Consider the following 27,873-nt stretch of genomic DNA (forward strand, 5'->3'; position numbering starts at 1 on the left):
TTATTTTTTTTGGTAATAGTATTCCCAAAAACGAAACAAACAGAGCCCATAAGATTGAACCATCTTTTGCTTCATGGTATTATTTCTATAGCTTTAAAACATCGTCTAAGAACAATATAGGAGCTCAAGAGTCATGATAAAATGGTATAAATAAAATGTTGTATTTGTTAACATGCGTTGCTTATGTTGTGGTTTGACAATTGCTAGACTATTTCATTGCAAAATAGTTTATTTGTCTATTTGTTTCTTTTTATCGCAGGTTATGCTTTTTTGAAGTAGGAGACAAAAGAACAAGCCCTTGTGCCTCCTGATTGAGATTTTATCTCAAAAAATTGACCTCTTGGTTGCCTATTGCTAGCATTATTTTCTGCATTGTTCATGTTCAGGTATACATTTTTCACTTTCCTTATTGCATAATTTTATTAATGAATTAATATTAATTGTTTTTGAATTTATTTACATAATTGATGTACCTTTACAATGTATATAGATTATTGGTAATGTATATACAGTTGAAATGACCCTTTTTCATCATTCAAGTTGGTTCAGCAGACCATCACATCCAAAAACGAAAAGCTTTTTTGAACTTGGTCTTGGTGTTGCATCAAAGTACCAAAGATGGAAGAGTGTAGTAAAAAAAATCCAAACAACTCTTCTTCTCATTTCAATGTTGTGGAGATAATATTTTGTTTGTAATCTCTTTTTATTCACTAATATGATTTTAAATTTTTTATGGTATTGTTTCTATCCTTTTTGTTGTATTATTATATTTTAATTATGGCTATTATAATATCAATAAATTAGGATAATCATTTTGAAGAAATAGAAGATACAAGAAGTGCAGAAGAGGAATGGGAGCCTAAGCTTGGAATGATTTTTGATTCACTTGATAATCTTGTCCAACAATACAAAAGCTATGGGAATAAAATCGGTTTCGAAGTTATTATATGATCTTCAAAGAAAGGATATGATGGAGAGGAGAAAAACGCGACACTAGCTTGTCCTTGTAATGAGAAGTCGCGCAGTAACCCTGTAAATGCTTTTAAAATGCATCTAGTGACAAAAATCGACTGTAAGGCTCGAATTGGTGCAGCTGTATGTTCTGATGGCAAATGGAAAATATGTTCAGTTGTGTTTGATCATAACCATGAACTTAGTAGTCCTGTCAAAAGTAGATATTTCAGAAGCAATCAAATTATACAACCGTACATAAAAAGAAAGCTTGAAGTGAATGATAGGGTTGGGATTAGGCCAAAAAAAAATTTCAATTCCTTGTTAGTTGAAGCAGGCTGTGCTGAGAATTTGCCTTTCCTACAGAAAGATTGTAGGAACTACATTGAAAAAGTTAAGAGGTTATGACTTGGTGTTGGAGATGCTTCTGCAATCCAAATATATTTTTTGAAAATGCAAAATGAGAATTCTGATTTCTTCTACATAATGGATTTAGATAAAGAAGGTCGATTAAAGAATGTTTTATGGGTGGATGCAAGAAGTAGGAATGCATTTAAAGAGTTCGGTGATGTTGTGACTTTGGACACTACATATTTGACCAACAAGTATGATATGCCGTTTGGTGCTTTTGTTGCTGTTGATCATCATGGTCATTCGATACTATTAGGTTATGGGTTAATCTCCAACGAGGACACAAAGACATTTGTATGACTTTTTCAATCTTGGCTTGCATGTATGTTGAATTGTGCTCCTAAGGCAATAATCACTGATCAAGATAATGTAATGCAAAATGCAATCGAGATTGTGTTCCCTGGTATACGACATAGATGATGTTTGTGGCATATAATAAAGAAATTGCCTGAAAAATTTAGAGGTTATAGTCAATATGAACAGATTAAGTTTTTTTTTTTTGGCAAAATGCCGTGTATGATTCTTTGACATGTGAGGAGTTTGAAGAACGTTGGAATAGGTTCATTGATAAATACAACCTTTATGACAATGATTGGTTGCTTGGATTGCACAATGAAAGACGACGTTGGGTGCCAGCTTTTGTAGAAGATACTTTTTGGCCAGGTATGTCTACCACTCAACGTAGTGAAAGTATGCATGCATTCTTTGATGGCTATGTTAATTCAAAAACCACTTTAAAATAGTTTGTGGAACAATATGAGAATGCATTGCAGGATAAAGTAAAAAAAAGAAAAGGAGACTGATTTTAAATCTTTCAAATCATGGATCCCTTGCATAACCATTTATGCTATTGAGAAACAATTCCAAGATGCATATACTACTAAAAAATTCAAAGAGTTTCAATAAGAGCTAGTTGCCAAGGTCTATTGTGATTTATCTTCTTTCAAAGAGATTGGTTTATGTATGGAATTTATAATAGAAGAAGATGTTTTGGTTGGAGAGACTCACCGTCGTGTTTCTTTTGCGGTTTGCTTTGACGAAGCAACTTGTGATGTTCGTTGCAATTGTCAATTGTTTGAGTCTAGAGGAATTTTATGTCGACATGCAATTGTGGTGATTCATAAGCAAATTTCTCATGTACTAGAAAAATACATTTTAAGATGGTGGAGGAAAAATATAAACAGATACCATAGCAAGGTTAAAATAAGTCATAATAGTTAGAGCACCGATCTTGACAGATAACGATTTGATGAGTTGTCTAATTTATTCAGTGCTGTAGTAGATTTGGTGTCAAGCAATGAGGACGATTGTAATATGGTAAAAGAAATTATCAATGATATGAACAACAAATTGATGTCAAATAAAAGTGTCGGGATTGATAAAAGACTAAACATGTCAGGTAATAGTAGAATGATTTGTGAAGGTGGTGATGATACTTTGAAAGAAAGAAGCAGTAATAATCTTACTCCACGGGTTATTCGTAGTAAAGGTCGTCCCCCATTAAAAAAAAAGCAATCGAATATTGAAAAAATTGTTCGTAAAGTAAAAGGGAAGAAATTGCCACAGCAAGAAGTTGTTATGAGTTCGAATCCTAGTCTCACATTTGGATTTAATCAAGCAACTCAGGTAAGTAATTCATTTATGTTTCTTTGTCTAAGTTGATGTTTACATGTGAATTGTAGAAATGTATACAGCCCAAGATTGTTATTTTAGAATAACATGTACTATATATATGGAATGTAGTAACTATTAAATAAGATTTTAGATAATCTTGTTTCTTGGTTCTCTATTTTACTTTCTTTTTAGCTTTTGCTTCTGTTTTAAAAATTTCTCAGTCTACTAATGTGGTTGAGTTCTTGTTGTATGTTGCACGGGATCAAAAGAACTTGAGTTTCAGGAAGTTGGATGCTCATGTTCATCAGCTGAAGGGCAGCAACTCCAGGTGCTTACGATTCTTTAGTTTTCTTATAAAAATCATGTATCAATATGATTGTGTATGTATTTAACTACTTGTGTGTGGTTTCATTGCTGCTTGCCATATTTTTGCTCCCTTAATGTGGTAGGTTAAGATTGGTGCCTGCATATGCTAGTGATGTGAATGAGTTGCTCATGGATGTTGCATTGATAAATGATGCATGTCTTGGTTTTGGAGCACTAGAATTAACTTTCTAATATTCTATTAAGATGTTTATTAGCTGTAATTTTTTTCATGGCAGGTCTCCAACATTCAGCATTAATTTTAGGGAAGACTATTGGGTTGGTGCAGGATTTTCTGGTGCTACAGCTTTGTTTTTGTTCTTTGCAGTATTGGAAATTTACAGATTTTTGTAGTTTTAGCTTCTTGCAGTCTCTAGGACATTTTTGTAGTTAGTGTAGTTTTTTGTGTGTTAGATCTGCAGCTTGCATCTGCTCTTGAGGTGTTCTAGTGCTAGATCTATAGTTTTTGGCTATTTTGGTATGTTGGTTATTGTTGTGTGGTGGAGGCATTGGTGCATGGCCAAACAAAGGATTCTGGAGACTTTTGTTTGGAGATGCAGTGGCAGAAAACTATATTTTTGCAGTTCCTAGAAGTAAGTTTGGAGCTGTGCAGTGTTTTGTTAAGAAGCTTGGCTGTTTGTGCAGTGTGTTCTGGAGTTGTAACTTCAATGCTGCATTTTGTTGGCTATTAGTGCAGTGTTTTTAGGGCTGGACGTGATGATTAGGCCTGTTATTTTTGTAGTGTCCAAGAGAGTTTGGCTGGTTGTACAGTTTTATTGTACAACACTCTATGCATACTCTTTGTATAAAGGATCTTGCAATCTTTCTGTGATATGTAAATACTGATCCATATTTGGAAGAAGCAACAAAAAATTCAATATATGTATATACACATAATTATATTCATAATAAGTTACTTTTTTTTTTTTTTTTTGGGTAAACCCAATAATTTTATACAAGAATAAAAGAATTATAACCTAGGAAAGGGGACTCCCCTTTAGAACCAAGAACATTGGGCATTCCCAAGGGGCAAAACTACAAAAGCAAGGACAACCAAGGAAAGATATTCCTTATACACAAGAGACCAAAGCAACCAAGGGCACCCAAACGTCAACCCCTAAAAGGCCTTTACAAAAAGGATCAGCAAACCAAACCAAAAAAACAGGCCAAGCTTCAAAACTAGCAATCAACATTGTACAAGTTGGAAGGAAATCTCGAAAACAAAAAACGCACAAACAACATGGACTACACAAGCTGTAACAGACACCCGAAGACTGCACACAACACCAAAGGTAGAGAACAATTGTAGCAGCTTCAAAAATTGCACACACGCACAAGCTACACCAGTTGCAAAATCTCTCTGACGGAGCAAATAGAAACTACAAAAACTGCTGTATCTTCGACCAAGCTATAGCACTCCCTCGGCAACAACACAATTGTAGCATAATCTTGCAAAATACTGCATTATCTGCCACAAATCCTGTAACCAACAACCAAAACTTGCACAAATTGCAGAAAACTCCCATTAGCAAACACACACTAGACAGCCCATACAAACTGCAACAACCTTCTAGAAATTGCACACACTACAAAAAGCATAAAACTAACAAACTTGGACAAACTACCTAGAATGCATCAATCTCCTGGAACCTGCAAAAACTGCAAAAATGCAGATTCTACAACAGCAACACAACTACCTGCCTAAAATAGTTACCAAAAATCAAGCAAATAATTCCATACTCCCAAAGTTAAAAACAGAACAAAAAAGGCAAATATTTGGCACAAAATACATACTCCCAAAATACATACAAGAACCAAACCAGTCAAATAGAATTAAACGCAACTATGAACTGGACCCAGCTTCTATCTGGGATTTATAAACCATTCTAAAGCTCTCCTACAATCCTATTAAATATTTAGGACTACGAAAATCCATAAACAAGTTAAAAAAATTCCACGGTTAATCACATACAACACCAACCACAAGCATTCAACCAACAATACCAAATCCATAGATGCTTCCTCAACAACAGAGCTAAGGGCCTTGAAATGGGCAGCTTATGGAATCCTAATCAACAAGCAAATAACAAGCATCATCATTCAGAAAACCAGTGTGAATCATGTAAATAAACATGCATGTCTTCAATGAATCAATTTATTTAAAAAATAAATAGAATAAAACAGACCCTAACAACTAATTGAAACTAAAAATCAAATTGAAAAGATAAGAGTGTTACCTGTGCCTTTGATTCTCAGCTAGCGAAATGTGGCGGTTTTTGGCGAGGTGCGAAAACGACGGTTAAGGTTTGGTTCATACTTTGTCGGCGTCTGGTGAGGCATCGCAACATCTGGCGAGGCGTGGAAACGACGATTCCGGTTGGTTTGGCGAGACATGGCGGCTTCCGGCGAGGCGTGGAAACTACGGTTAGTCTCTGGTTTGTCGGCATCTGGTGAGGCATCGCGGCATCTGGCAAGGCATGGCATGGCAGTGGTTGGCGAGGCATGGAAAAGATGATTCGGGTTTGGTTAGTCGGCGTATAGTGAGGCGTCGCGACGTGTAATGAATTTGGGATGGGATTGCTAAGAAATTTTTGAGCAATTTTGAGAAATTGATTGTGAGATGAGAGGTAGAGAATGAGGGGAAAAATTGTACAGTGTTTGCATTGAGAGAATGAATTTGATTTAGGGAGTCAGGGAAATGAAATTTGAAGAAAAACAAATATATAGTTTTTAAGAAAACTAATGTGGCAATTAAGTGATGTGGCAGATGAGGTGGCATCTGCCGCATCAGTTAGTACTTGGATTAGTATGATTTGGTTAGTTCAGATAACATTACTCTTTGATTGTGATATTAAATGTTACAATTAGAAAATCCATAATTAATCACACTTCTTCTCTCCTGGGTGGGTGGGATGGTGTTATCGGAACTCTTAAGTGTATTACTCAAGAGATATCGAGTTTGATTCTCCTCAATTATTAATAAGGAGATGACTACTGAAATGTTTACTTGACCCTTAATTTTAGGGTTTCGAAAATTAATTGAGATGCATACGAGCTGACACAAACACCTCGAGACACAAGCTGATATAAACACCGCGTAAGCTGGCCGAACACCCAGTCCTAAAAAATATAAAACCATACTTCTTAACTTTTAAGAGACATCTCCTTAGGATAATGGGAAATGAAAATAATAATCTTAAAAAAATGTATATTTAAAACATTAAATACAATTTAGAGTGCCTAGATATATTTGGACACCAAATCCGTTAAGTAACAAATGTGATTTATTTATTATAGGAATATAAAAATATTATATGAACACGACATCAACTTCAACAACAAAAGATATATAAATCCAAATATACATTTTAACTTATTATTTCTTTTCAAATATAAACTAACCATTCCATTGTTTTATATATAGGATTGAGATCAGATTTTTCAGAATTTAAGATATAGATTATCACTAATCTTAATTTAAAAAGAACAATAAAAATAAGTCTTTTTGAAGGTTTTTTTAAATATTTTTTTATTTTAAAATATAATTATAATCAGATAAAAAACAAAAAATAAATATTCATAGAATCAGATAAATAATATAAAATTAATTAAGTAATGTAGTGGTTAATTATTGGTTACCCAACTTCGCTCCACATCCATGACCAACTATAAAACAAAAGTCCACGATCTAATATTTGTTTTTTTGAAAGTCCGGATCCGGTATCCATACTCACCCGACCCGATTACCAACCGAGAGCTACCGTATTAAAGACTCGGTTGTTTTGTGTAGCGACCAAAAATCAAATAATATTAAATCAGCCCCAACCGGAAGTCTCTTCTTCACTATCTCGTTTCCTTCGTTTGGAGAAAATTTTGTGTGGCGTCATGAGGGCACAGAAGAGGCCGATCCACGCTGTGTCGACATGGGTCCGACGGCAGCCGCCGAAGGTGAAGGCTTTTTTGGCGGTGGTTTCGGGGATGGCGGCGCTGGTCCTGCTACGGTTCATCGTGCATGATCACGATAATCTCTTCGTAGCTGCTGAGGCTGTACACTCCATTGGAATTTCCGTGTTGATATATAAGCTTATGAAAGAGAAAACTTGTGCTGGTATGAAAGAATTAAGATTTTAAACTTTATGGGTTTTTTGGTTATAAAATTTGAATATTTAGGGGTTTCCTCGTAACAAGATTTGGTTGTTTTGATTTAGTTAATGAGTTTTGTGTTTATTATATTATCTGGGGTTTCTGAATTGAGCTTCTCTAAATTGTGCTTTTTTTTTTTTTAATTTTTTATTTTGGTTAACTAAATAATCTTGGGGCCTTTTTTTTTTTTTTTTGGTTGATTGTGCTGATGTGTTTGTTGGTTGGTTGATGATAAATTCTGGTGGATGGAGAGAAAGTTTGTGATTTGGTGACTATTGAGTGTGAATTTTAGCTTGGGGTTTCTGTTTTTCTTAGGGTTTCGAGAGTCCGATTTAGTGTTAGGGTCAAAGTTCTATTTTTTATTTAGTTGTTTGTTCATGATGCGTTTGATTTTTTCTTTTTGTCTGTTGTATGGGAGGAATGTAATCTCTTTTAATCGTATTAATGGGTTAATTTTGTTTTGTTGATAGTTAGAAATTGCCAAATTGGACCAAAAGATAGGGAAAAAAAAAATAGAAATTTGATCCTTTTGGTATATAAGACATTAAGATATGATATCAAATTTATCTTTTAAAAGGGTTGCTATTGTTATTATTTTTTGACTTAGAATGGGATATAAAGTTCGACCTGTTTATCTATTTAATTCAAAGGTTAAGATTTGAATTAAAAAATTAACATTTAATATTCGTAATTTAACAATTCTCTGAACTCTTAGATTAAGTTTGATGAGCAGGGGCTCATGTGTTTCATTTTGAGTCAAATTTTTTTTAAAGTCTCAATATCCTGAACCCAAAAAGAATATCTAATGCAATAATGTCACAAGCTTTCTTCAAGAATTTTTAAAATCCCTTAACAACAATGGAACCTTATTGTGTCTCAAATGGTACTTGCTGGTTAAGGACTTCAAAATTCATGATGCTGAAGACTAGTATTTACTAATGTTTTCGTACTTTAGTAAGCTATATCCCAAATGACCATGACCTCTGTAGGTGTACAGAGCATCTGATGTTTTTTTATATGTATTTCTTTTGCAAACCGTTATGTAATTATTTATAGCTATGGTGGCTTGATCTTTAAAGTTCTTATAATTGTTTGCAGGACTGTCTCTCAAATCCCAGGAATTAACAGCAATCTTTTTAGCTGTTAGGCTGTACTGTAGCTTTGTTATGGAGTATGATATACACACGGTCCTTGATTTAGCTACACTGGCAACAACCCTGTGGGTTATCTATATGATCCGTTTCAAATTAAGATCTAGTTACATGGAGGACAAGGACAACTTTGCAATATATTATGTGGTGAGTCTAAAGTTTATATAAATTTTGAAAAACTTTTAAATAAAAAAATCAAGTATATCTGTGAGATATTGAGATAGTTAATGGGGCTACTTCTTTGTGACAAATGTACCATGCTAGAAGCTTCTTGCTACATTTGATATGCCCTCTTCAAATAATACCACTGTGTAGATAGTTAACTTAGAGAAATAAATGTATTTCTTTGTTAGGATTTTAAGTATACAAGTTCGGTCAGATGCATAGTTATCTTCCTTCATGCTCAGATGGATCAGTTTATGTGGGAGTACATGTTTCATTTATTCCTTAATAGCTATTTCTTATTATTGAATTTGGGGCAGGTGGTACCTTGTGCAGTATTGGCTCTGCTTATACATCCAACAACCTCTCATAATTTCGTGAACAGAATTTTCTGGGCTTTCTGTGTGTATCTTGAGGCTGTTTCAGTATTACCCCAGTTGCGAGTTATGCAGAACACAAAGGTTTGTTATCTTAGAATGTAAAACACATAGATTCTGAGGTTTTCCTGAAATTAGACCTCGTACTTGTTTCCTCCTTTTGTGCTTTTGTGCTTTCCCCAATAGATAATCTTTTTTCTTTTTGTGCTTTCAGATTGTTGAACCGTTTACTGCCCATTATGTATTTGCACTGGGTGTTGCAAGGTTTTTGAGCTGTGCCCACTGGGTTCTCCAGGTTTGATTCTATAGAGTTGAATTCATAAAACTGGTTTAAGTTTGCTCTTATGTTTTTTTTTTTTCTCTGATAAGAAACTATAGATTTGTGTGTGCTGATATGGTGTCTACTTGAATATGTGTTAAAATAATTTCATCATTCAATTTATACCACCACTCAGTGTTTTTGGTGGCATAGGTTGACATGACGAAGCTTTTAATTGTTGTATGGTGCATTTACTGGCTAGCATAATAGGGCAGTAACATTGGCATCATTTTTTGGATAGGCATCTTTATGATAATCCTAGTAACTTTTTGCATATGTGATATGAGAAAATCATGTAGTAGTATTTGTGTATGATTGCAATCACAGACTATTGACTCTGTGCTTCTGTAAACTCATTTAAACGCTACTATATCCTATTGTATATGCCAGCAATGAAGCAAGCTTGCATGTGTTGCTCAAGTTACTGTTAGTGTACAGTAAGAACATGGTTCACCTGCAAAGCTTTTTTAGTTGATGTAATGCTCCTGGGAGGAAAAAATTTGTTGGTGAAATAGCACTTGATTTGGTTCACTTTATGTTGCTGCTGTTATTACTGAGATCTATTATGGCAATATTTACTAGTTTATGCCACTTAGGTGTTATCTTCATTGCTTTTGACAGGTGCTGGATACTCGTGGACACTTGCTAGTTGCCCTGGGCTATGGATTGTGGCCTTCAATGGTTCTTATCTCAGAGATTGTTCAAACTTTCATATTGGCTGATTTCTGTTACTATTATGTCAAAAGGTGGGTTGCAGACTTTGCGTTTATCTTTAGTGGGTGAAGTGCATATGGATTTGAAACTTAAAGGAGTGCTTTCTCCCAACATTTTTTGTTTTATGCTGATAACAATTTTTTTTTCTTTGCAGTGTTTTTGGAGGACAGCTTGTCCTTCGTCTTCCTTCAGGAGTAGTGTAACTGAATACTTAAGAGTAACTTTAATCAGAGAATGTGGCTGGTGGCCCTCATACAAGTTCCCTTTTTGTTCTCCACGGGTTTTGGTTCTCTTTCAGATATGATTTGAAATTTGGAAGACAGTGGGTTTGTAAAGTTGGGGATGCCAAAAATTTGGGTGGATATTTATACTTTAAACATGATTTTTATAGCCTGATTAGCTTTGTGCAGACACAAATCTTCTGCTCATATTAGATGTTGAGTTTATTATTTAACTTTGTTGTGCCTCCACCTTATGATATGCTTTATTCTGAATTCATATTGTATGCTTTTGTGAATGAATTGAAAATAAAATCCTTTTCTTATATGCATCACTCAGCCTATAGCCCCATTTTGCAGATACTTCAGTTTGACATTACTTGGCTGGACAGAAACTTAGGTTTCCCTTTGGATTTTGAAATGCAGCGCTATGAAACTGTCAAATGTAGTATTTGCTTCCGATCAGAATTGTAGAACATGCACTCTTGTGGTTCATTATTGTATATGAATACATTAGCTTGCAATAAACCTTCATCATTGGTTGAGGATATCATCAGAGCTACTTATTTGAAAGTTTCATTTTGAGAAAAAAACTTTCTTGACGTTAAGATAGGTATAACCATCTAATCATGAGATGCGCAGGTTACATGTTATGATGTGATATGTTTTTATTGACTGGTTGTATAAACCTAGCTATACGGGGTTTTTTTCATTAACCCATATATTGTGTTTTAACGTTGAAGGCAGAAATAAGGGATGCAATTTATGAATTATGGGGTTTCATATATCTATACTTGGGCCCAAGGAAAAGACAAATATAGTGATACTTTTATTAGTTTCAGGAGAATATATGTAAGACTCCTGGTATGAATGAAACTTGAGGTCCCGTATGTTTTTCAGACACTGAGGTTACGGGCAAGAATTCCCTCAAAGGTAATTCCAGGACCAAAAGCCAATATTAAACCCCACTCACAATCTCCTTGACCTTGCTCCACTTTCTTCATTTTCTGCTCCTCTTCAATCATGTACTCCAGTACATACATAATTGTGTTACTACTAGCATTGCCATAGTCCATCAGAGCTCTTCTACTGGCATTCAGTTTTTCCGGCAACAACTCAAGTCTCTTCTCCATCCTATTCAATATTGCAGGGCCCCCGGGATGAACTGCCCAAAACATCTTATTGTAATCCTTGTTACTCAATGCAACAGTGTCCATTAACTTCGTGCAGAACCCCTCGATGTGATCTTCAATTATCTGAGGAAGCTCCCTGGCAAGCTTGAAGGTAATGCCCTCTTCTGTGAGCCGTCCATCGATACTTTTTTCAGTATTTGGCAGGAAATTCTGAATTGCTGTGTGGAGCTCAAAGAGAGGCTTTTCAGTGATTGAATTTGGGTCAGATCCTATTATCATGGCTCCAGCTCCATCTCCAAAGAGTGCAACACCAACCAGGTCATACGGTCTATTTGCATTTGGTGGCTTGAACCCAATAATAGTAGTTTCAGAAGTAGCTAACAGAACTCTACTTCCAGGATTGTTTTCAGCAATGTCTTTTGCTACACGGAGACCAGCCACGCCTCCAGAGCAGCCCATGAAGTACAGCAAAACTCGATGAGTTTCGGGGCTGAGTCCAAGCCCTCTGGCAAGGTAAAGATCACCACCAGGCAGCCTAGCTTCACTTGAAGAGACATAGACTAAGTGGGTTATATCTGATATGGATCTTCCCCAGTTCTTGATGCAAGTTTGTGAAGCTTCAATGGCCATCTGTGTCACAGCATCATTACAAATTTCCAGCCGTTGCTTTACTGTAGGGAGGCCTTCAACAGCAAGCTCCGGATATTTCTCCAGGATCTCTTCTGACATCACCACATACCTTGTTTTAACAGTCGTTGTCTTGCCTGCAAGATGCCATAAAGAGAAAACCGACAGTTATTCTCATAACATGTTTAAGTAATCACCCGATTCAAAAGTTTAAACTAAAGGCTGCATGATATATTGAGCAAAAACAAACAAAAGAGATGAAATTTATTAAGTATACAGAGTCGCGTGAGCTTCTCTTTCAGCTCTGGATCGTTGCAGTTGGTGTTCTTGAAATACCCGTCAACGAGATAGTCCTGCATAACAAGCTGGTGAGGGAAGGCCTTGCCGATGGCAAGAATAGTAGCCTTGCCAGGGTTTGGCATCTTTGAGAAAGTTCCTTGCGGGATATTTTCGCTTCCCATGTTGACAATTCTGGCAGAAGAGACTCTGTGTAAACAAGTTTAGCTTGCAATGAAGCAAAACCTGAGGATGGATGAGGTTTTTATAGAGTTGTAAATCATGTTGTTGAAGTTAATTTAATGAAAGATTTGGAGGGAGATAGTGTGAAACCTGAAATAAGCAATTGTTAATAAGAATTGAGAGATTAGTTGGGAAGCAAGGCTTTCATGCAGTTAATGTTTATTGGTGTTGATAGACATTTGGTATGTATGAGTTTTATCATTTGTAATTTTGTATGTGCAGTTTTGGCGACACTGGCTATCTACATTTATATATCCCAAATCCCTTTTTCTATTAGCAGGCTTCAATCGATTGACATCATTTCTCTCAAAGATTAGTCGAAGTGCACGTATACTGGTTCATCTTCCTTGCAAATGCTCTCATTCTTTTATTAAAGGTTTATTATTGCTTGAAAGTATCAAAAAGATGAAATCTCGATCAAATTCTCTCATTTGAATTGTAAATTAGTGTTAACGTAAATGTAATATAAACCAAAGAACATTCTATACAATTGTAGTTAATTAATTAATTAATATCTTCTTAATCTAGTGATAATTAAGTACTAATCAGCGACGTAGAACGAGAGAAACCACAAAATAAACCATTCAAATGCTGATAATCCACCATGCATGAAGGCGTGAGAAGCTCAAATGGTCAGCCAATCAAATGGCTTCGATTAACCAAAACTCATCTTTAATCCTCTTCTTAATTCATCCAAAAAGAAAGATTATATTATAAACACTATTTAATAATTAATAAAATAAGCTCTTATCAACTAGAGTGTGACAAGAACACTTATCAGCCAAGTAAACCGTGCTTATGTATCCAAAAAGAAAGATACTGTTGATTATTATATAATACTATAATCTGATTGTTAATTATGCTTAACTTAATTAATTTTATGTTAATTACTTATTGAAGATGTGGAAAGTCAACCCGACCCCTTGGTACACGTGTTGGAGAGCAACATGAGATGATGTGATGAGATCTACTTTGTCTTGACAGTTGACACTAATTAGCTACCCCAACTGCCATAAATTTGGGGCCAATACATTTCTACCAATGTTGGAATTTTAATTAATTAAACTTTTAATTATCACAACCATCTTTCCAATATGTTAATTTCAATCAAATTTTGATAATCTTATCACGAAACTATTTCAACTATAGATTAGTGATTCAGGTGATATGTCCATCCGTGGGTGGCCTAGATGGTTAAGGAGAATTGGAGATATGTGGATAGACTTATAGTCTCGGGTTCGATTCTCTATCTGAACATCCTCGATTTAAGTAGAGGGTTGTGACGGTGGGTTCTTGCGCTAATCTCTTCTGATGATTAGTTGAGATATACATGAGTTGATTCGGATACCTTGGTTATAATAAAATAAAAAAAATAAAAAAAGATTCAACCCGATTTAAGTAGGAGGCCGAGGCGATGGGTTGCTATGTTAGTCTCCCTTGAGGATTAGTTGAGGTATATATAAGCTGACCCGGACACCTTGGTTACAGAAAAAAAACAATCGAGTGATAAGATACTTATATTTTGTCGATTAAAAGTCGACCGTCGGTGATAAATATCTGTGTTTATATTACCAAATAGATAATTGATAATGGAGAGTTAATTCTTATTTTTATTTAGTAAATTATTGTCTGTACTATATCTATAGATATGTTGAATATTGGAGTGTCTAAGGAGATAGGGGATTTGTAGTTTGGAAAATTAGATTTGAATGTTTCCTGTTTTTGTAGCCAAGACAGATTTGTTTCGGTTAATTATGTATAAATTTCAGAGCTTAATTGGAACAAGATTTTATTAATTGGTCAAGAGCAAGCCAGCTTCTTCTTCTTCCATTAAAAGGTTTTCTTACCTTCCCAGGGCTTCATTTGTGGTGCTTATAAACGAAGAGGCACCTGATAATCTCTTGGGATGAAGACCAAATCTTCCTCCATCACCAACACCTCCATGCTTAAACACCATGTGCAATATTTTCATATAAAGATCGATAAAACAATGAGCTCTTAATTAATTTTCTACAGAAAACCAACAATTCCATTGCACAACAAAATAATTTATTGATTGATTATGAAGAAGGTGCCCTACAGAACTGGGGCAGGTGAGATTGAAGGGATTGATTTGGTCGGTGTGGACAATCCCACGGGAACTTGCGGTTCCTTTGTTCTCCGATCCAACCACTCTCATGCATGCCCAATTGTCATTTGTTTGCTTCTTCTTGTGACTTTTAATTTGTATTAATTCTCTCTTGCTTTTATACATAATACCTTTACTATATTTTATACACATGTAGATAATGTCATGCCAGCTCCAAATGCATCTTATAAATCAAGTGTTGAAGTTGTCGACTACTTCAGCATTATTGGGTTACGCATATGCATTTGGGGGTCCTGTTGCCCAGTCAGTGGGAGGGGGCCCCGCTCACTAGGCCCCTAGGCGGTTTGGTCCTTTTTCATGTATATCCGCTATAAGATTTTCTTTAAATTATTAATTCCTTATTAGGTTGCGCTTAGGAATAGGAATCCTTGTAAAATTTGGTTTTGTCACTTAAACCTAGTATATAAACATATTTTTCTCTTGTTATAAGTGTGATAGCAAATCATAGGATAATTCATTCATTGTAAACGAAAGAGAGGTGAGGAAATATTATAATAATATTGACTCGGCTGGATGTATCGCATATTGGATGAATCAGGGTAAATTGCACGTGTTATTTTCTCTGTGTTTATTATCTGTGATTTGCTTTATTATTGTTTTGTTCTCGTTGCTGTCTCTATTTCGTTCATCAAGCACACAAGGGTCAAGAAGCTAGATAGTGGGAGAGACTAACACAACAATCCACCGTCACGACCCTCCACTTAGATCACAGATGTTCAGATGAAAAATCAAACATGAGACTATGCATCTATCCACATTATCTCCAAATCGCTTTAATCATCTAGATTATCCACGGGTGAACAAAATACATAACATGTCGTGATTTAAACTTTAAAATTAATGCGTAAATATAGCATCCTAGTACATAATGCGATGACCAAAATGATACTAAGGTTATGTAGAAGAAGGTTGAAGAAATTGCATGAAGTATGTACGTAATTATTAATTAATAAACAAGATTATAAGCACAAGGAGATATTAAATCTCAAGTGGAGACGAAGTTGTCTTTGAACAAAATGCATGGGTGATGTGTGTCACGCCAATAACCATTAGATAAACAAATATGTATAGAGATTGGTATTCTATTCGTACTTAAAAACCTGTCTTGAATTCAGCATTTTTAGATCTAACGAGTGTCACGAATGCTGTGGATGTTCCAGAATTCGCCCCCCCGGAGAACCCTCCCAGCCATGTGTTATTTTATGAATAAAAATCAATTATTATCATATATGAGATAATAAGATCAGAATGTCTTTATATAATTGAGTGCATGGCATGGGGGTATGGGATATATGAGTTGTATTTCAAGAGAGAAAAGAGGTGAAGAGATTAGTGAACAAAATGTTGAATACAAAGATACAAATTTAAAGAGTGGTGGTTTGGGAACTTGAACCTACTAGAAAATAAAAGAAAAATTATAAACTTCTGATCAGGAAGAATATTTTGGCATGAAATTTATCAAAGTTGATCTGTTTGTTTATGCTTTCAAAAAGAGAGCTTACTTTTCGTTGATTATTAAGATTGATTAGCTTTTTAAACTCTTTGTCTTCTTCTTCTCCAAGTGCGCCATTTCTCACCACCTTCCTTCCTCTTTAGCTTATTGCCTTCTGATATATATCAGAAAAAAAGCTCTCATTTCTGACCAAATAAAAGCTACAGATTCTCAGTCCCTCTCTCAAAGATAATGAAGGTAAGTGTAAGTATGTGTGTGTGTGTGTAAGAGAGAGACCATTCAAGCTAGTTATATGTATCTTCTTTGCATGTGGGGTTCTAATATTGGAGGGTTTTTGATGATTATTTGTTTGGTCGCAGCTCTTCAGTTGGATGCAAAATAAGCTCAATGGCAAGCAAGATAACAACAAATCAAGTTCAGTTCCACCTCCTACTTGTAAGCATTCTTCTTCTTCTTGTTCTTCATTCATCTTCTTCTTCATCTTCTTTTGGAAATGGTAAATATGTATAAATGAAAGAAAAAATATACAATATACAAGGAACATATTCTAAAAGAAGGTCAAAACCGACCAAAACGGATGTGCCAATCTTTTTTGACACGCGAGACATTTTCTTCTCCATCTTAGTTATTCAATTTTTGCACTCTTTATAATTAAGGTTTTGATGCATGCAATTGCTTGTGAGAATTTCTAAAAAAGGATTTGAAGTGTTCTTAGTTATTATGGTTAAAACAATTGGTTTAAGAAATTAAAGAAATAATTTAGTGTTTAATATTGGGAGAGAGATGGGAAAAGGGATTTTTAGTGTTAATTAATATTTTGATTTTGGTTATTAAGATCTAATTAATTTAAATTTAAATCAAGATCGAAGTACAAAACAGGTCAATGGATTGAATTGCATTTGATTTAATAAATCAAGTGGTTAACTTTTATTCTTGTATTAATATTTCACTAATTAAAATGATACAAGTCAACGAACAATCAACGTATCGAATTACAAATTTCGAGTATTTTTTTTTTTAATTGATTGTTTATCTCATAATTTCTCATTTCATCTAGAATATAAATTAATTTAAATATATTTTCTTTTTGTATATTGTAGATCGCATGAAACAGGAGCCTCGAGAAGAGTTCAGCGATTGGCCTCATGGATTGCTAGCAATTGGAACATTTGGTAACAATGAGCTAAAGGAAAATAAAAACAACAACAATCAAGAGATTCAAAACATTGAAGAAGATGAGCCATCTTCGTCAATGGATTTACAGGATTTCACACCAGAAGAAATTGGGAAATTTGAGAAAGAGTTGACAAAACTCTTGAGGAGAAAACCATCTTCTGATAACAATGAAAAGGAAAAGGAAAAAGAAAAAGAAAAAGAAATTAATATTGCCAACCTTCCATTGGATAGATTTCTTAATTGTCCTTCGAGCTTGGAGGTGGATAGGAGAATCAGCAATGCACTTTGCTGTGAACCGGATGATCATGAAGATATCAAAGATGAAGATATTGATCGGACGATCAGTGTCATTCTCGGTAGATGTAAAGACATTCGAGCTGATAATAGCAAGAAAGCTCTCGGGAAAAAATCCATCTCTTTCCTCCTCAAGAAAATGTTTGTTTGTAGAAGCGGATTCGCTCCTCAACCCAGCTTGAGAGATACCCTTCAAGAATCAAGAATGGAGAGGGTACGTATACATACACATACACATAACATAACATACATACGTATATGCATACATGTTTGAGCTGATGTTATCATGTATTTCTCGACAGTTCTTGAGGGTAATGCTACATAAGAAGATGAACTCTCAGAATGCTCGAGCGCCGTCGATGAAGAAATACTTGGAGGATAAGAAAGTAGTAGGTAAAAAGACCAGAAATGAAGATGATGAGACAAAGGAGAGAAATAATAATAGAGATAATGGATGTAAATGGGTGAAGACAGATTCAGAATGTAAGTTTAATCTCTTCAGCTTTGTTAATCTGTTTCTAATTATTAGATTACAAGTTAAACACATCCCTAATCCGATCTCTAACTGTCTCATTTCTTGCAGATATTGTTCTAGAGATATAAAATAAACAAGATCATGATCAGAAGATTGTGGGGCTGCTGGGACTGCAATACTGTAAATCTGAAGATTAAAGCTGCATAAATTAAACTCATATATAAATATTCAAAGGAATTGGGATCTATTTTGTTGATGGTGCTTCTCCTTTTTTTCATGGTTGCAACTGTGAATTATACACAGTGCAATACATGTTCTGAAATGCCATCAAATTTGAGTATTGATATTGATTTTCTGTAGCCTGTTTTGGCAGGCATAACAGCTAGACATTCTCTATATACACTATTTTTTTTTCTTTATTGTTGCACCTTTTTGCTAAGCTTCAGCTTTTGTAAGATAGTTTCAGGTGAATAAATTAATACTAGAAGATCAGTTGAATATATTATATATAGTGGAGATGTTGTTGCCTTTTATCATTCAACTTTTTCTAAATCTTATTGGCCACGATAGAGACTCTTAGTATATTACTCGGTAGGTCTTGAACTTTATTCCTCTTGATTCCTATTAGGATTTTTTTTTATGCGGCATTTGGTGTCCTGGTTTGTGAGAAGAGGGAAATGGATGATCAAGGGGTCTGTTGAGGGTGCTGGGTTTTGGTTGATGAAGGTTCATATGGGTGGTTTCTTTCGGCAGTGTGAGTGGGCTCGTGTGTGGGCTGTTAAGTCGGCAGCCTTTGAGGCTACGTGCGTGGGCAGTTGCATGGGCTGGCAGCGTCAGCCCTTTGCTCTCTCTTGCCTGGGCTTCCGTCTGCCAGTTTAGTTTGAGTCGGCTGGTTGCGTGGGTTGTTGCTCGGTAAGGTTTTTGGGTTGGGTCCGTGGGAAGGTTGCATGGGCTGTGGGCGCCCGTTTTTCTTCTTCTTTGTGTGGGCTCCTTTGTATTGTAAAGACTTCTTGGGTTATGTGGCCTTGTATAGATAGTTTGTTTTTTGTGTTTGCTTAGGCCTTTTTGATTGGGCCTTTGTGTAGGGGATCGTACATCCTTGGTTCCTTGGTAGCTTTATTGGATATATCCAAGGAGTGGACTCTAAAGAGAGCTTTCTCTCTTTCCCCTTCTATTTTTTATTCTTTTTTCAATACAATGACTAGGTTTACCCAAAAAACCCTAAACCGTAAACTCTTATTGACATGGATGCTTGAATAACAAATAACATTAACATTATTTATTTTAGAGCATGTGTCTGTTATATCGATACATTGTGATAGTCAAGGCACTTTGGCTCGTGCATATAATGGTATGTATAATGGAAAGTCAAGACATATTAGTCTTAGACATGAGTATGTGAGACAGTTAATTCAAAGTGGAATTATTGTTATCTCATATGTGAGATCAAGTGAAAACTTGGCTAATCCATTTACCAAATCTTTTTCAAGAGAATTGGTAAAATCTACATCCAGAGGGATGGGGCTAAAACTCTTGAACTAAGAGATCCACCAATGATGGCAACCCAACTTAATACTAGGAAATGATTAGTCTTAAGTTCAAAAGGTACAAACAAGTCATCGATAAGTGGAAAGTTTTCAGCACTAAATTAAATTTTCAAAGCCCTGTGTATATTAGATGATTAGAGCTGGTTGTTACAGTTGGGGGTTGAGTTCAATACTCCTACTTGAAGTTTAGTCTATATGCGACGAGTATCTTAAATATAACAAAGATACTAGAAGAACTTCACCAATATGAACTTAGAGGTGGTGTCGCTTCTCATGAGAGTTAGAGTTTCTCTCAAGAAAGTTCATAAAAAGGATGAGCACATGGCAATAATAGTGCTAAGCGAGTTTTGTGAAGAATGTGTGAATGTTGGAGTATTTGAATTTTCCAAATTGAAAATTTTGGGGGTAGACAGAGGGTTTTTGAAATAGTTTAAATTTGAAATTCTGATGTAGTATTATTTACTTTGTAATATTTTTTATAAGTACTTATGCGGGTCAAAGGTCAACCAAAGAAACAAGCCTCATGGAATCTCTTTATACATTATTGCTTGGGGTTTTTTTCTACCAAATTTACTAGAAATACAGACTCCATTTCCAAGAAAGTAAAGAAGGATAATTGGAATCCATTCCAATCCAAAACCCATTTCCAGACCCAGTTAATTGAATTTTAATTGTTTTATTTAATATTTTAGTAAGATTGAAGAAAGAAATACTGTTGATGGACAAGTTTAATGGGTCGAATAAAGTTACCTGCATTAACCCAAGGTGTACAAATTCAGTACTAACTGACGTGGCTAAGTTCCCTCCAAAGCCTTAAAAAAAAAAAAAAAAAAAAAAAAAAAAAAAAAAAAAAAAAAAATTCTTTCAAACTAAAAACAGAGACCCGCACTTGAAACTAAAAACAGAAACCCGCCACTGACCAGCAGTGTATCCTCTACCACCACCACCGTGGCCTGCTGTCTTCCACCACTAGCGTCGGCCGCCGTCGTCCACCACCAGCGTCGACCATCATCTTCTGCCAGCACCCATCATTTTCATCTGTTGAATTTATAAAAAAATTGCTCTCAAAATAGAAACCCATAAGATTGAACCATCTTTTGCTTCATGGTATTATTTCTATAGCTTTAAAACATCATCTAAGAACAATATAAGGAGCTTGAGAGTCATGATAAAATGCTATAAATAAAATGTTGTACTTGTTAACATCTGTTGCTTATGTTGTGGTTTGACAATTGTTGGACTATTTCATTGCAAAATAGTTTATTTGTCAATTTATTTCTTTTTATTGCAGGTTGTGATTTTTTGAACTTGGTCTTGGTGTTGTATCAAAGTTCCAAAGATGGAAGAGTGTAGTGAAAAAAATCCAGACAACTCTTCTTCTCATTTCAATGTTGTGGAGGTAATATTTTGTTGGTAATCTCTTTTTATTCATTAATATGATTTTAATTTTTTTATGGTATTGTTCCTATCCTTTTTGTTGTATTATTATATTTTAATTATGGCTATTATAATATCAATAAATTAGGATAATCATTTTGAAGAAATGGAAGATACAAGAAGTGCAGAGAAGGAATGGGAGCCTAAGCTTGGAATGATTTTTGATTCGCTTGATAATCTTGTCTAACACTACAAAAGCTATGGGAATAAAATGGGTTTCGAAGTTATTATACGATCTTCAAAGAAAGGATATGATGGAGAGGTGACAAACGCGACACTAGTTTGTTCTTGTATTGGGAAGTCGCACAGTAACCCTGTAAATGCTTTTAAAATGCATTCAGTGACAAAAACTGATTGTAAGGCTCGAATTGGTGCAGCTGTACGTTCTAACGGCAAATGGAAAATATGTTCAGTTGTATTTGATCATAATCATGAACTCAGTAGTCCTACCAAAAGTAGATATTTCAGAAGCAATCAAATTAAACAACCATATGTAAAAAGAAAGCTTGAAGTGAATGATAGGGCTGGGATTAGGCCAAATAAAAATTTCAATTCCATGTTAGTTGAAGCAGGCGGTGCTGAGAATTTGCCTTTCCTACAGAAAGATTGTAGGAACTACATTGAAAAAGTTAGGAGGTTACGACTTGGTGTTGGAGATGCTTCTGCAATCCAAAAATATTTTTTGAAAATGCAAAATGAGAATTCTAATTTCTTCTACATAATGGATTTGGATGAAGAAGGTCGATTAAAGAATGTTTTATGGGTGGATGCAAGAAGTAGGACTGCATTTAAAGAGTTCAGTGATGTTGTGACATTTGACACTAAATATTTGACCAACAAGTATGATACGCCGTTTGGTGCTTTTGTTGGTGTTGATCATCATGGTCATTCGATACTATTAGGTTGTGGGTTAATCTCCAACGAGGACACAAAGACATATGTATGGCTTTTTCAATCTTGGCTTGCATGTATGTTGAATTGCGCTCCTAAAGCAATAATCACTGATCAAGATAAGGCAATGCAAAATGCAATCGAGATTGCGTTCCCTGGTACATGACATAGATGGTGTTTGTGGCATATAATGAAGAAATTGCCTAAAAAACTTAGAGGTTATAGTCAATATGAACAGATTAAGTTTTTTTTTTTGCAAAATGTCGTGTATGATTCATTGACATGTGAGGAGTTTGAAGAATGTTGGAATAGGTTCATTGATAAATACAACCTTCACGACAATGATTGGTTGCTTGGATTGTATAATGAAAGACGACGTTGGGTGTCGGCTTTTGTAAAAGATACTTTTTGGGCAGGTATGTCTACTACTCAATGCAGTGAAAGTATGCATGCATTCTTTGATGGATATGTTAATTCAAAAACCACTTTAAAACAGTTTGTGGAACAATCTAAGAATGCATTGCGTGATAAAGTGGAAAAAGAAAAGGAGGCTGATTTTAAATCTTTCAAATCATGGATCCCTTGCATAACCACTTATGCTATGGAGAAACAATTCTAAGATGCATATACCACTGCAAAATTCAAAGAGTTTCAACAAGAGTTAGCTGCCAAGGTCTATTGTGATTTATCTTCTTTCAAAGAGATTGGTTCCTATATGGAATCTATAATAGAAGAAGATGTTTTGGTTGGAGAGACTCACCGTCGTGTTCCTTTTGTGGTTTGCTTTGATGAAGCAAGTTGTGATGTTCGTTGCAATTGTCGATTGTTTGAGTTTAGAGGAATTTTATGTCGACATGCAATTGTGGTATTGATTCGTAAGCAAGTTTCTCATGTACCAGAAAAGTACGTTTTAAGACGATGGAGGAAAAATATAAACAGACACCATACCAAGGTTAAAATAAGTTATAATAGTTGGAGCACCAATCTTGACGGACAACGATTTGATGAGTTGTCTAATTTATTCAACGTTGTAGCAGATTTGGCATCAAGCAATGAGGATGATTGTAACATAGTGAAAGAAATGATCAATGATATGAAGAATAAATTGATGTCAAATAAAAGTGTCGGGATTGATAAAAGACCAAACATGTCAGGTAATAATAGAATGATTTGTGAAGTTGGTGATGATACTTTGAAAGAAGGGAGCAGTAATATTCTTACTCCACGGGCTATTCGCAGCAAAGGTCGTCCCCCATTCAAAAGAAAACAATCAAAGGTTGAAAAAATTGTTCGCAAAGTAAAAGGGAAGAAATTGCGACAACAAGAAGTTGCTATGAGTTTGAATCCTGGTCTCACACTTGGATTTAATCAAGCAACTCAGGTATGCAATCCATTTATGTTTCTTTGTCTAAGTTGATGTTTACATGTGAATTGTAGAAATGTATGCACCCAAAGATTGTTATTTTAGAATAACATGTGGTTGAGTTCTTGTTGTATGTTGCACAGGGATCAAAAGAACTTGAGTTTTAGGAAGTTGGATGCTCATGTTCATCAACGGAAGGGCAGCAGCTCCAGGTGCTTATGATTCTTTAGTTTTCTTATAAAAATCATGTATCAAAATGATTGTGTATTTATTTAACTGCTTGTGTGTGGTTTCATTGTTGCTTGCCATATTTTTGCTCCCTTAATGTGGTAGGTTAAGATTGGTGCCTGCATATGCTAGTGATGTGAATGAGTTGCTCATGGATGGTGCATTGATAAATGATGCATGTCTTGGTTCGGGAGCACTAGAATTAACTTTCTAATATTGTATTAAGATGTTTATTAGCTGTATTATTTATTTTTATTTTTTTGTAGCAGGTCTCCAACATTTAACATTAATTTCAGGGGAGACTATTGGGTTGGTGCAGGATTTTCTGGTGCTATAGCTTCGTTTTTGTTCTTTCCAGTATTGGAAATTTACAGATTTTTGGAGCTAGTGTAGTTTTTTGTGTGTTGGATCTGCTCTTGAGGTGTTCTGGTGCTACAGCTTTGTTTTTGTTCTTTTTAGTATTTGGGTATGTTGGTTGTTGTGTGGTGGGTGGCGTTGGTGCATGGCCAAACAAAGGATTCTGGAGAGTTTTGTTTGGAGATGCAGCAGCAGAAAACTGCATTTTTGCAGTTCCCAGAAGTAAGTTTGGAGCTATGAAGTGCAGTGTTTTGTTAAGAAGATTGGTTGTTTGTGCACTGTGTTCTGGAGTTGCAACTTCAATGCTGCATTTTGTTGGCTATTAGTGCAGTGTTTTTGGAACATAATCTTTGTATAGATGATCTTGCAATCTTTTTGTGATATGTAAATACTAATCCATATTTGGAAGAAACAACAAAAAATTCAATATATGTATATATACACATAATTATATTCATAATAAGTTACTTTTTATTTTTTTTGGGTAAACTCAATAATTTTATACAAGAATAAAAGCATTACAACCTGGGAAAGGGGACTCCCCTTTAGAACCAAGAACCTTGGGCATTCCCAAGGGGCAAAACTACAAAAGCTGTACAAGCTGGAAGGAAATATCAAAAACAAAATACCACAAACAACATGGACCACACAAGCTGTAACAGACACCCGAAGACTGCACACAGCACCAAAGGCAAAGAACAACTGCAGCAGCTTCAAAAACTACACACACGCACAAGCTACACTAGTTGCAAAATCTCCCAGAAAGAGCAAACAAAAACTGCAAAAACTGCTACATCTTCGACCAAGCTATAGCACTTCCTCGGCAATAACACAATTATAGCATAATCCTCCAAAATACTACATTACCTGCCACAAATCTTGTAACCAACAACCAAAAGGCACAAACTGCAGAAAACTCCCAACAGCAAACATACACTGGACAGCCTATACAAACTGCAACAACCTTCTACAAATTGCACACACTACATTACCCACCACAAATCCTATAACCAACAACCAAAAGCCCCACAAACTGCAGAAAACTCCCATCAGCAAACACACATTGGACAGCCTATACAAACTGCAACAACCTTCTAGAAATTGCACACATTGCAAAAAGCAACATCTCTCAAACCTGGACAAACTACCCGAAATGAAGCAATCTCCTGGAACCTGCAAAAATTGCAAAAATTTAGTTTAGCTAGAGCTGGAGTTTAGACAACAACCAATCAAACAAGCAAACCATATATTAATATTGGCTTATAAAAGCTAAAAGCAAAAAAGCTCCGCAGAATTCCTATTTTTTTTTCCCTCTATTCTGAGACACTGAAAGGATTTGGGGCTGGTGGTAAAATGAATAATTATGTGGAGTATATGAAATAAATGCTTAATCATAACATGTAATCAACTTATACAATATATCCAAACCTCAACCTGTCTCTGACCAACTAGAATTTGAAGGCTTAGGAAATGGGCCATATACTCCAATTCTTAGTCTTCAGAAAATAGTTAAGAATTTTGCAACATGGCATTGTAACCCAAACAAATAGGCAATTCAGCAGTCTATATAAATACACAAAACATACTAATGAACTTATGGGACAAAAACATCATTGTACTCATGCTCAAGGCATATCACACATATATCTGGCATCACACGGTCTCTCTTAGTACCATCTGATCCATTCTCAGATGTTCCATTTGAAGTTGAAAAACAATCGGAACATTAGGACTGAATCATATCCAAACAAATTTTCAAAAACAATAATTACGTAGAAAACCAGCAATTTACCTTCACTGTCTTTCCCTGATCTCTTAGTTGCAGCAGCAAGAACCCTGCAGGCGAGGTTTTACAACTCAGTTTGTCATGACAAGATAAGAGCAGAGAAGAGAGTAATTCACTATAACAATAATGTTAGATTCTTGAATAGATAAAAAGGAAGTAGAATTTCACATCAATTTGAAGGACTAGCGTAATTGACTGCCTGAGAATTGTAGAAATCATACAGATTAATTTTTGCACAAAGATAAGTGATGGTATCAAACCGATATTTTGCCAAGCTAATAGTCCCATCCAATACTAGTTGACTAAGATTTTAAATATTTATTCCAATTCTATCTGACAAGCAGTTTACAACTGTATATGACTATCAATATATATATATATAATGAAAATCAACTATACAATATATCCAAACCTCAACCTGTCTCAAAATTAGCAATTCCAGAAACTACCACCTGAGGCTTCAGCTTCTTTATAAGCTCCACCATCAAATCTGACTGAGGTGGTGCTTCAATTACTGTGAGTACATCAAATCTGACTGAGGCGAGGCATGGCATGGCAGCAACTGGCGAGGCGAGTCATGGCGGCATCTGGCGAGGCGTGGAAACAACGATCGCAATTGGTTTGGCGAGACGCGGCGGCTTCTGGTGAGGCGTGGAAACGACGAGAAGTCTCTGGTTTGTCGGCATTTGGTGAGGCGTCGCGGCATCTGGCTAGGCGTGGCGCGACGGCGTTTGGCGAGACATGGAAAAGAAGATTCGGCTTTGGTTTGTTGGCGTCACAGCGTGTAATGAATTTGGGATGGGATCTGAGAAATTTTTGGGAAATTTTGAGACATTGACTGTGAGATGAGAGGTAGAGAATGAGGGGATTTGCATTGCAGAATGAATTTGATTTAGGGAGTCTGACTCAGGAAGTGAAATTTGAAAAAAAAAAATATATATATATATATAACTTTTAGGAAAACTGATGTGGCAATTAAGTGATGTGGCAGGTAAGGTGTCATTTGCCACATCAGTTAGTACTTAGGGTTGTACAATCTCATTAGTGCAGATAGCAACGCTCTAATGGGTTTATCCAATATCAATCCAACCCAATAGGTTATGTTGTTATCTGTAGCCCACAATTGCCTGCCTGGTCCATAACCTGTAGGGAGGTATCAAATGTGCAAAAATGGCCGCTCTTAAAAGCCCATTATTTTGAGTATTTGCAGCAAATTTATAAGATTTCAGGATCTTATAAAAAAATTAAAAATTCCATAACTAAAACTTAAAAGTTCCTAGTACAAAAATAATATTCATGACAAATATATTAACATTTTAGCTGCATGTAATAGCTAAATATTGAAATTACTTGCTACAAATATTTTTGATTTGTAGCTAAATATTATAATTATTTGTTATGGACATATTGAAGTTATATCTATATATGAAATTCATTTGCTATAAATATAATGCATTAATAGCTAAATATTGAAATTACTTGTTACAAATATTTTTGATTTGTAGCTAAATATTATAATTATTTGTTATAGACATATTGAAGTTATATCTATATATGAAATTCATTTGCTATAAATATAATGCATTAATAGCTAAATATTGAAATTACTTGCTATGAATACTTTTAATTTGTAGCTAAATATTATAATTATTTGCAATGAAACAAATAATTTATAATTTATTGCTTCTATTAAAATTAATTGTAAAAAATATTGTTATAATTAACAAATTTAATAATAATCACAAATTTATAGCAATATTTAAATATTAAATAGATAATATAACGTCATAAAAAAAATCTAATATAAAAAATAAAACATTAATAAAGTTATTTTCAACCAAATAGTTGTCTACTCATAAAATCCTTCTTCCTAGTAATTTAAAATGTTATCAACTAATTTTTTCTACAAAATATAAATGCTTCAATGTCATAGCTACCTTTCCTGACCATTTAAGAATTTCCACTAACCTACAATATCAAATTTTGAAAAAAAAAAAAAAAAAAAAGGATTAATC

The 27,873-nt window shown here is 34.9% G+C and overlaps 5 protein-coding genes across 5 annotated transcripts; 3 read left to right on the forward strand and 2 right to left on the reverse strand.

The window, feature by feature from the left end:
* The first annotated feature begins 7,095 nt into the window (after positions 1–7,095).
* On the forward strand, positions 7,096–10,755 carry LOC116118170 (ER lumen protein-retaining receptor erd-2.2). The gene is made up of 6 exons (XM_031404135.1): positions 7,096–7,447; positions 8,581–8,780; positions 9,116–9,256; positions 9,387–9,467; positions 10,113–10,237; positions 10,360–10,755. The coding sequence occupies exons 1-6, from the start codon at positions 7,225–7,227 to the stop codon at positions 10,406–10,408; spliced, it is 819 nt and encodes a 272-aa protein (XP_031259995.1). The 5' UTR covers positions 7,096–7,224; the 3' UTR covers positions 10,409–10,755.
* Positions 10,756–11,229: 474 nt separating this feature from the next.
* Positions 11,230–12,897, reverse strand: LOC116118169 (type III polyketide synthase B-like). Its single transcript, XM_031404134.1, has 2 exons — positions 12,461–12,897; positions 11,230–12,320 (listed from the first exon to the last, which is right to left on the reverse strand). Exons 1-2 carry the CDS (start codon positions 12,642–12,644, stop codon positions 11,320–11,322), a joined length of 1,185 nt encoding a protein of 394 aa, XP_031259994.1. The 5' UTR covers positions 12,645–12,897; the 3' UTR covers positions 11,230–11,319.
* Positions 12,898–16,535: 3,638 nt separating this feature from the next.
* LOC116118212 lies at positions 16,536–18,377 on the forward strand. Its single transcript, XM_031404182.1, has 5 exons — positions 16,536–16,541; positions 16,664–16,739; positions 17,405–17,988; positions 18,077–18,257; positions 18,358–18,377. Exons 1-5 carry the CDS (start codon positions 16,536–16,538, stop codon positions 18,375–18,377), a joined length of 867 nt encoding a protein of 288 aa, XP_031260042.1.
* A 3,067-nt stretch (positions 18,378–21,444) lies between these two features.
* On the forward strand, positions 21,445–24,312 carry LOC116118213 (protein FAR1-RELATED SEQUENCE 6-like). The gene is given in 5 exon segments (XM_031404183.1): positions 21,445–23,505; positions 23,593–23,699; positions 23,821–23,873; positions 23,985–24,043; positions 24,175–24,312. Coding segments are annotated over 5 exon segments (2,418 nt in total).
* A 1,152-nt stretch (positions 24,313–25,464) lies between these two features.
* Positions 25,465–26,449, reverse strand: LOC116118159 (methionine S-methyltransferase-like). The gene is made up of 3 exons (XM_031404126.1): positions 26,277–26,449; positions 25,865–25,908; positions 25,465–25,779 (listed from the first exon to the last, which is right to left on the reverse strand). The coding sequence occupies exons 1-3, from the start codon at positions 26,410–26,412 to the stop codon at positions 25,726–25,728; spliced, it is 234 nt and encodes a 77-aa protein (XP_031259986.1). The 5' UTR covers positions 26,413–26,449; the 3' UTR covers positions 25,465–25,725.
* Positions 26,450–27,873: the final 1,424 nt, after the last annotated feature.

This window comes from Pistacia vera, unplaced genomic scaffold (genome assembly GCF_008641045.1).
Source record: "Pistacia vera cultivar Batoury unplaced genomic scaffold, PisVer_v2 Contig839, whole genome shotgun sequence".
In the NCBI taxonomy this organism is placed as follows: domain Eukaryota; kingdom Viridiplantae; phylum Streptophyta; class Magnoliopsida; order Sapindales; family Anacardiaceae; genus Pistacia; species Pistacia vera.

What these genes read in the sequence shown, in the direction of transcription:
- LOC116118169 (XM_031404134.1), bottom strand. Translation starts at nt 12,644, where the DNA reads ATGGGAAGCGAAAATATCCCGCAAGGAACTTTCTCAAAGATGCCAAAC. An exon ending in AGAGAAGCTCACGCGACTCT is followed by an intron (nt 12,321 to 12,460) that starts GTATACTTAATA and finishes GGCATCTTGCAG; the next exon opens with GCAAGACAACGACTGTTAAA.
- LOC116118212 (XM_031404182.1), top strand. An exon ending in TTCAGTTCCACCTCCTACTT is followed by an intron (nt 16,740 to 17,404) that starts GTAAGCATTCTT and finishes TGTATATTGTAG; the next exon opens with ATCGCATGAAACAGGAGCCT. An exon ending in AAGAATCAAGAATGGAGAGG is followed by an intron (nt 17,989 to 18,076) that starts GTACGTATACAT and finishes ATTTCTCGACAG; the next exon opens with TTCTTGAGGGTAATGCTACA.
- LOC116118170 (XM_031404135.1), top strand. Translation starts at nt 7,225, where the DNA reads ATGAGGGCACAGAAGAGGCCGATCCACGCTGTGTCGACATGGGTCCGA. An exon ending in ACTTTGCAATATATTATGTG is followed by an intron (nt 8,781 to 9,115) that starts GTGAGTCTAAAG and finishes AATTTGGGGCAG; the next exon opens with GTGGTACCTTGTGCAGTATT. An exon ending in TGTTACTATTATGTCAAAAG is followed by an intron (nt 10,238 to 10,359) that starts GTGGGTTGCAGA and finishes TTTTCTTTGCAG; the next exon opens with TGTTTTTGGAGGACAGCTTG.
- LOC116118159 (XM_031404126.1), bottom strand. Translation starts at nt 26,412, where the DNA reads ATGCCATGCCTCGCCTCAGTCAGATTTGATGTACTCACAGTAATTGAA. An exon ending in AATTGCTAATTTTGAGACAG is followed by an intron (nt 25,909 to 26,276) that starts GTTGAGGTTTGG and finishes CCTCGCCTGCAG; the next exon opens with GGTTCTTGCTGCTGCAACTA. An exon ending in ATCAGGGAAAGACAGTGAAG is followed by an intron (nt 25,780 to 25,864) that starts GTAAATTGCTGG and finishes ATTGTTTTTCAA; the next exon opens with CTTCAAATGGAACATCTGAG.